The sequence below is a fragment of the Halichoerus grypus genome, chromosome 6, assembly GCF_964656455.1.
Source record: "Halichoerus grypus chromosome 6, mHalGry1.hap1.1, whole genome shotgun sequence".
Classification (NCBI taxonomy): domain Eukaryota; kingdom Metazoa; phylum Chordata; class Mammalia; order Carnivora; family Phocidae; genus Halichoerus; species Halichoerus grypus.
The window spans coordinates 47823000-47834955 of record NC_135717.1 but is presented as its reverse complement, the minus strand read 5'-3'; the positions used below and the strand labels follow the sequence as shown (position 1 = coordinate 47834955).

Genomic DNA, 11956 nt, shown 5'->3' with positions numbered 1-11956 from the left:
TGGATAAAAGGTTATGTATAGAACAATGGCAGAAGAACAGCATGGAAGGTTCTCAGGATTCGATGAAATACATTTTAACACCTAGTGTGTATGTATGTGTGTATATTTATAGCCTGGAGAAAGAGAAACTAGCATACCTCACAAGCCAGACCCTGGGAAAAACCAAACTTGGCTCTAACCCGTTTTTGCCATCTGCATGAAAGGCGCCCAGCAAATGTTGAATCGACAGATGGAAGCGTTTACAACTGTTCTTCCACAAAAGAAACGAACGACCAGGTTGTCCAGGTTGAAAAGGTAGTTAATTGCAGTCGTTCTAATAACTCACACCTAAACCCAACGTTGTGTTGAAACGATATTAAGCATGCACTGTTTCGCTGTCCATCTAAAGATCTAATTTCCAGTGTCATCGATTGGCCTTCACGCATGGATTAATAGTTACTTTATACTTTTTAGCTACGACTAATGCAAGATTCTCAAAGAAATCCTCTCCTTGAGGAACGGCTGATCCCGCTGCGGAGAGACCTCATTCGGAACATTATCTGTCTCGCTCTTCAGTCAGGGGAACTCATCTACTTTTAGACTTAGACCTTCTAAAGAAAACTGCTGTGATCTAAAGAGATTGGCCATAAAACTGTTTGTATTGAAAACTTAGCCAGCATGCCTTTCGTGAACTTCGTTCATTAGCATTCTTACTGGCAACATTTCCATATCTCAGTGTTCATTTTAGACTTTCATTTGGTTAGTGGGCCTTTGTTTCATGGTCCTATTGAAAAGGGAACAAAGACGGCTTAGGTGATACGGTCGAGTAAGGCACTAGAGTTTATCTCTGAAAAAAGTCCGACAAAGCTGGAATGCTCTGATACCCTCTGATTTTCTTTGGGACGTTGGGAGGCACGAGTCAGCCAGAGGAGGATCCTCACTGTACTTCGGTGCAGACACCTTCAGAAGAGAAACCCCACGTCGGTCACACACAGGAATCGCACTTTGCCGGCCACATAGGGCTCGGCATGTGGATGGTCTCATCAGAAATTTGTTTCCACCTCCTCCAAGAAAATCACCAGCCAGGATGTTGTGGGTCCCCCGCCCCCAACCACCTCCCTTTATAAAGCGGGGCCCGCCCAGGCAGGTGGCGGTGGTGGCCCGGGTGGGGACAGCCGGGCTGGTGGACAATGGGGAGGCCTCCGCCGCTGCAGAGGCGGGCCCTTTCTGTCCCCTGGTGCCCAGTTCTGTCACAGTTCTTCCTCACGTCACTGCTACTCGGCTTTTCTTCTCTGCCAAAAGTCAGAACCCGCTTTCTTCTTATGGCTCGAATCCCCTAAAGCTTTTCTCCGGATTACACCATCTTTCCCAACAAGTGTCCCTCTCCCCTCTCGTCCAGCGCCGGCCTCCTCTTTGCCGATTTTGTTTGACTTCATTAAGCAAAGCGAGTCACGTCCGCGCTCTCTTACTGTCTGTACTCCTAAGTTACCTATCTGTTGTTCTTCATTCGACTTGATGGAGAATGGCGATGCCCAGCTTTCTCACTTTGCTCTGTACCCTCACTTTGCTAAAACACCCTCGGTGTTTTATTTTCAAATCCATCTCTCCGTGCAGTTTCTTGTACTTCCCTTGGCTGGTACACGGACGGCCGTCCGGCAAACACTGAGACCACCAGGCCAGTTAGCACAGGCCACGGAGCAGTCAGAAGATGGTAACAACTTTGGGTCTCTGGTGACCTGCACTGGATTCAACTCACTGACCTAGAGGTGAAAGGCTCTGTATTCCATTACTAATCCCCTGAGCTATCCTGCCCCCTGAAAATGATTCTTTGGTTTTATTATTGCAAAGGCCATTTATAAAATCATGAACTGGATTTAGGAAAGCAACCATGAAATAGCAAGGGACAACAACTGATTGAAATTCCTTCAATGTATTATGGGCTGAAGTTTCTCGACAGTAGGACTGGGGGGAAAGTTATATAGAGGCACCTCCGTTCTTATTTCAGTAGTGTGACCGGCTCACTTAAACGCGGCAACTTTAGATCCACTGACCGTGCCTCAAGGAACTAAATCCTAAATAAATAAAATGGAAAAGCAAACTATGAAATAGCCAATAATCTTTATTTTGCACTTCCCCACCGCCCCCATCCCTCTCCAAAAAGCACTAATGGGTAGATCTGTGCATGTGAAAATACTGTATAAAGTATTTAGGATGATCTCAAATTAATAAAACAAAACAAAACAAAACAAAAAAACCACATATCTCAACATAGATGCTTCGTTTCTTTGTAGGGACAGAAACATTTTGGCTTCTAGAACAAGGAGGGCAGTGAAATACTGCACCCTGAAAAGGTTGGCTCTGTTTCCACTGATTTGCAATTTAACATTCATGGCAGAAAACCTCATTTCTCTAACCACATAATAAGTTTTAAAATATGACTACTTCATACACTAATATCAATTTACTTGGCATTAAAAAAATTCACAATTTCTATTAATATATTTGTATTAGGTTCAAAGCCCATATTCTAGCATTCAACATATCCATTACATTGGCCCAAATTGGGATTATTTCAAAATCAAGTAAAAGTCCATATTTATTCCAAAGTTGCTAAAATATGCTAATAAAGTTAAATTTGATGTTTTACATTAAAAATAAAATATTTGGTTTATCTCTCAGACATCTATAACATATAATAAATAGTGGGCAGTATAGTAATATAATAAAGTTTTGTGATACCCTGAAATTTGATGAGTTTTCTTTAAAAAAAAAAATTCATAATATACTTCATTTCAGCCTTAAACCACAATCTCAATGAACAGATTTGCAGAAATAAAACAATATAAACACAAAATGCTACAGTATATATGTTTTTTCGGGTTTTTGTTTTTTGTTTTTGTTTGTTTTTTGTTGTTTTTTTTTTTTTACTTTCGGGGAATCTACATGTCCATTTAGTAAAAGTAAGTCAAAGAAACTTAGAGTTAACAAAACAATTTCAAATCAAAGTACAGACTTAAATTGCCTTGCTGTCCTTCCAACTGCTAAGGCCCTCTGCCCCACGGTGTCCGGGGCACGGCGCGGGCTCAGCTCAAGGTAGATTACTTGGAACTATGGCTCTGCTTCTAGCCTTCTTCGTGTGTGTACCGCAGTAATTACAGACACGGCTGAAACCACCGTGGATTTCAGAGAAAGCCAGAATTAAACACGATAAAAATTTAAAAAATAACTACTTCATAAATATTTATTATTTACATTAGGGGAGATCTTCTAGTCGGGGTGTTTTTATACAAGTCGGTGAAATGTAGAAGCCGTGAGAAAGCCAGCAGTTTGGAGAAGGGCACAGTCAGGATGCCACGAACGTAGAAACCACGTGCGAGTCAACAAAAATAATCTGCGCAAAAGCAAACAGGACATGATAGAAACCTTTTTCTTAAAAAATATAAGGTATTTCACAAAAGCCTGAACATTTTACATGTTAGTACTAAAAATGGGGGGTGGGGTGGGGGCAGGGAAGCTTCATATATTTTCATCACAAAAATATTTACCGGTCCTCCAAGTGGAGTTTTCTTTTCTGTCATTATGATTATCTTACTAGAGAGAGGGGACAGGTTGCAAACTGTACAGACTAATGGCGTCCAGGAGTTACAGTCGAGGCGGATGACACATTGTCTTCTCATCTAATACCTTAGCGAAAAGGCCCTGGAGAGAATAAAGAAAATCAGAAGGGAAGATTACAGTCTTTTTATTAATAATACTTGTCACTGGTCATAGAAAAGCGGGGACGTGGCGGTCCTGAGCCACGCCTCAACTTGAGTCTGTCTTCAGTCACACGGCCATGTGGGCCCAGGCCAGTCTGTCACGGGGGCCAAATCCAGAGTGGACAGTGCGTTCTTGTCCTTGGGCTTCTGAGATCCGCTCTCTGCAGGAATGTGGGTGGCAGACGGGATGCCAGGATTGCCCCAACTCCCCTCCGAGGCGATGCCGCTTGTCCATGCCACCTGACACGTCAGTGGGCCCGGTGCTTTCGCTTTTTGTGCTTTTTATCCTTCTTCTTGTTGGCACACTTGGGACAGAACCACTGCATTTCTTCCGGTGGTGCAGCCATTATTCCAACACAGGGCCTACACGGGCGTAAACAAACAAAAAAAGATTTTGGATAAACCAGCTTAATTTATGTAAATATTTATGTATATAATTAAATAATTTCTAAGTCTGCAGCCCGTTTAGCAGAGTCCAGGCTGAAGAGTTCTAGCACAGACAGCGGCGCTGCTGGACGTGTGCGTTACTGGATTTCGCGGTAGGGCCCTTTCGGACGCCCTGCTGTGGGAGTTAGTGGTCATTCCTCCTTTCAGCCACAACGGGCTAGTTCTTCCGAGCAGTGGCCTGGCTATATCATGTGACCGAATGGATTTCTATCTTTTTATATCTGATTTTTAAACTACAAAATGAGGAGATTATTTGCATAAACTCTGGCAGTGTTTCTTCAGTTCGGGGGCACGGTTGGGAGAGCTATGAAGAGCACACCAGCCGTCTCTTCCTGCACCTTGTGATGTGTTTAGCAAGGGGTTCCCTCCACGCTACCGTCAAGTGCTGCAGCTTATAGAAAGTTACTGGAAAAAAAGGAAAGGGAAACCCTTTGTCTCTTTCTCTCTTTTTTTTTTTTAATAAGAAGGATATATAGGCTAGGCCAAATATTTGGAATTTAGGTTGAAGAACAACAGTCCTAAGATTCTTGATTTTTGGCGTTAATACTAATCACATGTTAATCTGACTGTGATTGTGCTCCCTACACTGCTCCTAGGACAGTCGTGGAATTGGGAGCGCGTCCAGGACGGACTGCGGTCACTGCTGTGCCCCAAGGAGCCCCCCTCGCAGCCGGCCCAGCCTGCAGCGCTCACCAGTGATACCAGTCGTCACAGTCGTCACAACCGATCATGGGACTCCCGTCGTCGGGCTTGTTGCATCCGGGACAGATCCAGATCTGATTCCCCCACTCATCTCGGATCTGAGGTTTTTAGATGGGGGAATGGGGTGGGAGGGGCAAAAACAGAGACGGAATGGGAAAAAAGAACCAAAAAGAGGACAGGATAAGAATGATTACTTTATCATTTTCTCCCATGAACCTCATAAACAAGTTAAACTAAAAAGAGAGCCGGTGGTTTAACAATTTATTCAAGTCATGATCGCCATCATCACTACCCTGGGATCGCATGAAAAAGAAAGAGCTACTAGGTACTCAGTGAGAAGACATTTGTAATGAATATTTTCAACTCTCTTTTGTAAGTCATAAAAGCAAAGCATTTTATAACCAGTTCTACGAATGGTATGACCTGTAGCCACTATGATCTAAAAACTACCGTAAACACGTGGGTTGGTACTGATTCGGGTCATCACGGCAGTGAAAGCTGATATTTGTGCAAGCCATGGAGCTCGACCATATGCAGCCTCCTCAGTCACATCCACGGGCGTGGAATTAATGTATGCAGCCCAGTGTGCGTGCATCACCTTATTACTTATTAGCCAAGCCCTTCTCCTGAACTAACTGATAAGATCAAGGATATAAAAGAGCTGTTACTAAGTAACTTTCCATTCCCTTTATGACATTTTCAGTAAAGCACAATCAAGTAAAGGGCAAATAAAATAAGGGGTGCAGGAGGCCAATGAGCTACACATTTTAACATCATTTTGCTGTAACTGTGGTGTGCTCTGGAGTTTGCTTTCCTTAACTTAGCAGCTCCAAATCAGAAGCATCCCGAATTATGTCACTTCCTCAAATTCCATGTTAACCAAACCAATTTGGAAGAAACAAATCTATGACGGGCCTTCAAAAAACAGCAGACTACGAGCTGATTTTTTTTTTTTTTAAGATTTTTATTTATTTAACAGAGATAGAGAGAGCACAAGCAGGCAGAGAGGCAGACAGAGGGAGAGGGAGAAGCAGGCTCTCTGCTGAGCAGGGAGCCCGATGCGGGGCTCGATCCCAGGACCCTGGGATCATGACCCGAGCCGAAGGCAGCCGCTTAACCGACAGCCACCCAGGCGCCCCCTACGAGCTGATTTTCAAAGGTTTTTACAGTAACACGGCAAATAGTCTCATTCAGTTTATTTTGCAAGGTACAGTCGGTTCCTATACTTTCAAATACAACACTGACCCGATATTCAGAAAAGAATGGCTCTCTTCGTGTATGATGGGCGTACTGCGGACACAGATGCTTCATTCCACTGACACGAAAGCTTCCTGAAAAAACCTGGGCCGCTACAGCTCTGGTTTAGGCCTCCCTACATCTAAGGGCAGAGATCCAGGTGCCAGCTCTCTAAGGGTAAGACCGGTCCAGCGTCCTATGCCCTGAAGCGGCCATGCGTGGCCAGCCGGGCTGCTGGTTGACCTCTCTTGAAATGAGAAGGCCGTGACTCTGTTGCTACATCAGAAATTGGCCGTAGCATCCTTAATAACTAACATCCAACCAGTGTACTGAGTTCTTCCAAACATCTTACTTTGTTTACTCATCCTGAAACAACCCTTGGATGGGTGACGAATGGAGAAACTGGAGCTGGGGGAATGTAAGTGACAGCAGCAAAGTCCCACTATTAGGCAGTGACATTTTTGCCCGATAGCCCATGTTTTTCCCCAGATCACACATTTTGGTCCCTGTCTACAAAGTGTCTCTGAGGAGATATAAGGCTTTCCATCCATGTTGCCTATGCCAGTCAGATCCAGGGAGTTAGCCCAAAAATCCACTTGAGAATCAGAAATTTTAGGCTAGAACACACTGTATTGATCATCTAGTCTGACATGAACCCCCTAATTACAGATGAAGCAATGGAGGCAGAAGAGGTTAAATATAAAATCTTTCCTGATCAACCAACCCATCTTGGGGTGATGAGACCTCAATTTAAACACCTGGAACAACTGGTCCTTGAATGGGCCTTATTTATTTATTTATGTATTTATGTATTTATGTATTTATTTATTTTATTTTGAGAGAGAGAGTGAGCATGAGCAGAGAGGGGCAGAGGGAGAGAGAGAATCTTAAGCTGACTTCACACGGAGCGCAGAGCCTGAGCAGGGCTCTATCTCACGACCCTGAGATCACGACCTGAGCTGAAACCAAGAGTCAGACGCTTAACCGCCTGAGCCACCCAGGCACCCCGGTGATCACAGATTTTATCACATCTTCTATTTTTGTCTTGAATATTTTTCTGTTAATTTTACATGTCTTTATATCCTCTCTCAATACTTTTGAGATTTTCTTATCCTTTATATCATTATAGTGCCTTAAACGTATGATGATTTATTGAAATTTCCTTCTAAAATGCCTTAAAGAGATATAATATTTACCTGATTTATAACAACCATCATGAGTCCTACTTTCCAATCCTATCTATTCAGACAGGTCTGTGCCACCAGGAGGCTGATAGATCACAGTTTACACATTTGGTGGTCAGAGCAGTATTGTACACAGAGTGCCTCTATGCGCCTCAAATCTTTCTGTTGTGTGTATGTCACTCCACAGTGTACAAGGGACATATTTATAAAAACACGTCATTACTAGACTGACTTCAGGGTTTGAATGAGACCTGATACTACTCAGCATGGGGAAAACACCTGAAAACAGTCCCATGACAACAGTGTAAATTCATTCAACAAGCCGAGCTTTACCATCTGAAGACACGCTTCCATACTCAAGCTCATTTCCTTAACATGCAAGCCCTGGTATATTCCAGACCTTCGCCAATGAAATACTGTAATTAGCGATGTTACCCAGAAACAGCATCTGGCCCATAAGATCTGTGCACATGATGTAACTTAAGACTCTTAAGTGAAAGTTTAATTGCTTGATCAAGAAGTTCAGTGTGGGATTTAAATATCACTATTCATCCCTATATTTCTTCATTGACATTGTTGTATATACGTATAAAACAATATAAGCTAAAGAAAAACAATGCTTTGATATTATTTATGGAGACTAAATATGCAAACACCTTAAACAACACTCTATAGCCCAAAGCTTGAAAACGCGGTGGAAATATCTTTCTAGTCATAAAGGATTGCCTCTGAAATTCTGTAATGACATAAGACACTGCTTTTTAACTGAAAACATTTTCACGGTGGAAGAGTCAGCTCCTAGGTGGCTTTTCCTTAACTACTACAGAAATAAAAGGCAGCATACCACGTAAGTGCTGACGGTCTCTGTGACCACACTTCGGACCGGGGCTTTGGACGTTCCGGCTCCAGAGATGGCTGGGGACGGGGCCGGCATCAAAGCCGGGGCCGCGGTGGACTGCGTGAGGAGTGGCGAAGGCACCGGGGCAGGGGTGACATGCACGGGGACAGGGGCAGGGACTGCAGCAGGCGGTGGGGTCTTCGGTCTACTCAGAGAAGGGGCCGGCTTAGCTTCCGGGGCTGGGACCACTTTGCTGATGACGCTGTCAACGAGAGAGAGAAAAGGAGAAGTCACAACAGGATAGTGGAGTCAAATCAGGCATTGAAAACATTATCACAAAAATAACTTTCTTCTTCTAGGAGCAAAACACTTTTTTTTTTTTTAAAGATTTTATTTATTTATTTGAGAGAGACAGATAGTGACAGAACTAGCGAGAGAGAGCACAAGCCAGGAGGAGAGGGAGAAGCAGCCTCCCGCCGAGCAGGGAGCCCGACGTGGGGCCCGATCCCAACACCCTGGGATCACGACCTGAGCCGACAGCAGACGCCCAACCGACTGAGCCACCCAGGCACCCAGGAGCAAAACACTTCTGAGCAAGCGTCTGGGGATAGCAAGGCTCCCCACCCATTCCCCTCTCAACTTGGTCAGAGTCAGGCCTGGGGAGAAGAGTTAGTAGCAGGAGAGAGGGGCACTCCCTTAGGGGGGGCAAGAGCAGCTGAGGCTCCCTTCCTGCCGTTTGCAGCTGGGGGGTCTCCAGGAGCAGTGCGCATCCCCAGAACTCACGCAGTTGCAGACTCGAGCTCAAACCCTCGATCTGCCACAGGCCAGCCCTGTGAGCTCGGGAAAGTCACTTCAAAATACTGTGCCTGAGCACCTGTATCATCCTGGGCACTTTACATATATCACCTCACCCAGTCCTCACAACAACTTCAAAAAAGTTTCCGTGATCCCATTTCATAGATGAGGAAACAGGATTAGAGAACGGAATGGGGCTACATGGGTGGCAGGCTTTGAACGAAGGTCTATTCGATTCCAAGTTCTTTCTTCATTTTTAAAAAAGATGCCTTATTTGAAAGAAAAAAAGTTATATATAATATACATATATATTATATATAATTTCGAGCAGAGAGAAGGCAGTATTCCAGACAGCTTAGGAAACAGAGATACACAGATATGCGCCCTTTGCCACATTCACTTCTGATCTCCCTTCCTCCTCTGCAAGGAACCACTGTCCTCAAGCCCCAAGTATGCTCTTTGTAGATACACACAAACGATATATACTGTATCACTGTTTTATGTTTTCTAACTATATAAACAATATAATATTGCACTATATTTATTCCTGTCAACTAGCTTTCCTTAGTTATTTTTTTAATTGAGATATAGTTGCCCTATAACCTGTGTAAGTCTGAGGTATACAATGTACTGGTTTGATATATTTGTATATTGCAGTGATTATTATAGTAGAGTAATAATATGATTATTTTGGTAGCGTCAGCAAATACCTTTATCATGTCACATAATTATTTCTTTTTTGTGTTGAGAACATTTAAGATCTAGTCTCTTAGCAACTTGGAAGTTTATAATGAAGTAATGTTGACTATAATCTCTATGCTCTGCATTAGATCTCCAGAACTTACTTGTCTGCCTACAGTTGCCCACTTAGTTTTAGGTCTCCTGATTTATCCATGTTGATACATATAGATCTGTAGCATTCACCTTAATTGCTATATAGTATTCGATGGTATGAATAAGGCAAAAGGTTTGTGCCCACTGCCCTACTGAGGGTAAAATAGACTACCTTGTAAATGTTACATGTTGACACAGAAACACGTTCAAGAGTTTCCCCAGGCTATATTCCCAGGAATAAAGTTGCTGGGTCGCAGGGCATGCACATTCTCATCTCTACCAGGAATCCCAATCTATTCCCTAAAATGACTGCACCAACTCATCTCTTTCTACTATCCCACACTAAACTTTCCAAGCCCTGCCTTGCTGATCAACAAAGTACAAATACAGACAGCTGCCTCAGAGTTACAGTGAGAACCTGGATATACAGAAACGTGTCAGAAAACATTAAATGTAAAGTGTGAGCACCAGCATTACACCGACGCCTGTAGCTCATGGTAACGCCTGGCGTCACCGTTACCGGCCGGCATCTTTCTACCTTCTTAAAGGCTTAGAGTTTAGAAAGCACCTCCACGAAAAAGCACTGGTTCTTTGCTACTCTCATTGGAAGTTTATACAACATTAAATTACTTTAAAAATTCCACGATGTAAGCAAATAATGCTCTAATTGCTTTCCATTTGTCTCATCCAAGTGTGACTGCCCTCCTAACTTGAATGTAGCCAAAGACCGAGAAAATTTAACAGAGGCTGTTTGTGCAGGAGACACTCAGTACTGCTTGATACAATTAATAGTGAATATTTATTGAACACTTACTAAGTACCCAACTGTTCTCAGCACTTGAAAGCCAACTGCATGGCAGGCACCGTGCTAAATGTTTACTTGCCTTACTCACTTGATCTTCACAACCACCAAATGAGGTTAAAAACTCTGATTATTGTCCTTTCATGAACCAAGGCACACAGAGATTATGTACCCTGTACAAATTCATAGGCTACTATGAGACAGAGCCAGGATTTAAAGCCCGGCAGTCTGATTTCAGAACCTGTGATCCTAACAACTACACTATGCTGTCTCTCTCACTGCTTACTGAGTGAGTTTTGCCCTACATATAAGGTGGGAGTTCAAAGACCTTACTATGGGCATATTTATATCTGCAGTGCAAGCACTCCTTATTTTCATGGTTAGACTAAAATGTTACACACTATTTTTGGAGGCAATTTCCCATAATGGTTTGAAATATAGGTGCTGGAATCAAAACTAAAGGAAAAGCAGGAACCCAGAGAGGTAAGTTGGAACACAGATGTTTCGCCCTGAGGGTGTGTGTGCATACCGCAAATCTGATCTTTGGTTTTGATAAAGATGACAGGTTTAAATGCCCAGGCCTGCCAAAGTGGAACGTCTAATAGAACTCCCATCCCACATTAAAAACTCCAGCAGGCTATACTGATTAAGGAAGAATGAATCAGGGCCTTGTGAATTCTTAGCTCTGCTTGTCCGGGACACTGTATTAAAAAGTACTCTGGACTTGTAATGTGTGTAGGTACCCAGCACTAATCATCTTGAGAGGAAGTGACTTGAAATCTAGGCCTTTTACCTATATTATTAGTGCAGATAGTTATTAAGAGAAAAAAAAAAAAGCACATAATCAAAGAAAACCAAATATAAGAGAGAGCATCAGGGAGAACCAGAAGATAACAGACAGAATAAAGGGACCCGTAAAGAGTACAGAGACTAGAATTATCAACTATGTAGCAACTACATGTAGTTGTAGCCTACAACATTCAAAAAAAATAAAAGGCAAAGCATGACATTACCTGCAGGTAATAGAAAGTTATAAAGAGTGATCCAGCAGATTTGAAAAGAAATGAACTGACCTAGAAATGAAAAATACACCAACAAATTTACTCTCAGCAGAATGAGAGAACTATAAACTCTATAAGAAGACAGAAGGCATGATCTAGAATGTAGCTTGGAGGGGCAAGGAGAGAATACAATAAATTACAACATGTTTAATAATTACTACACATTTAATCATAATTCTAGAGAAAGAATGGTGCAGAGGGCAAATGTTAACAAGAATATCTGAGGACTTTTATGGAACTGATGGCAGATACCAATCCACAGACTTATGCAGCCCAACAAGTCCCAGGCAAGATAAAGAAAGAGAAATCTGCACCTGGAC

General features: G+C 42.8%; 1 protein-coding gene across 3 annotated transcripts in view; it reads right to left on the bottom strand.

Moving 5' to 3' along the window:
* Window positions 1-3189: 3189 nt before the first annotated feature.
* Window positions 3190-11956, bottom strand: part of TAF3 (TATA-box binding protein associated factor 3) — a 175151-nt gene continuing 166384 nt past the window's right edge. For 2 of the 3 annotated variants that reach the window (XM_036114358.2, XM_036114357.2), the window contains exons 5-7: window positions 8151-8406; window positions 4878-4984; window positions 3190-4100 (exon numbers count right to left, since the gene is read on the bottom strand). In XM_036114358.2, the coding sequence (XP_035970251.1) occupies window positions 3986-4100; window positions 4878-4984; window positions 8151-8406 (478 nt within the window). In that variant the 3' untranslated portion in view covers window positions 3190-3985. The remainder of the gene's footprint in view (window positions 4101-4877; window positions 4985-8150; window positions 8407-11956) is intronic. The other variant, XR_004924218.2, reaches the window with a different exon arrangement.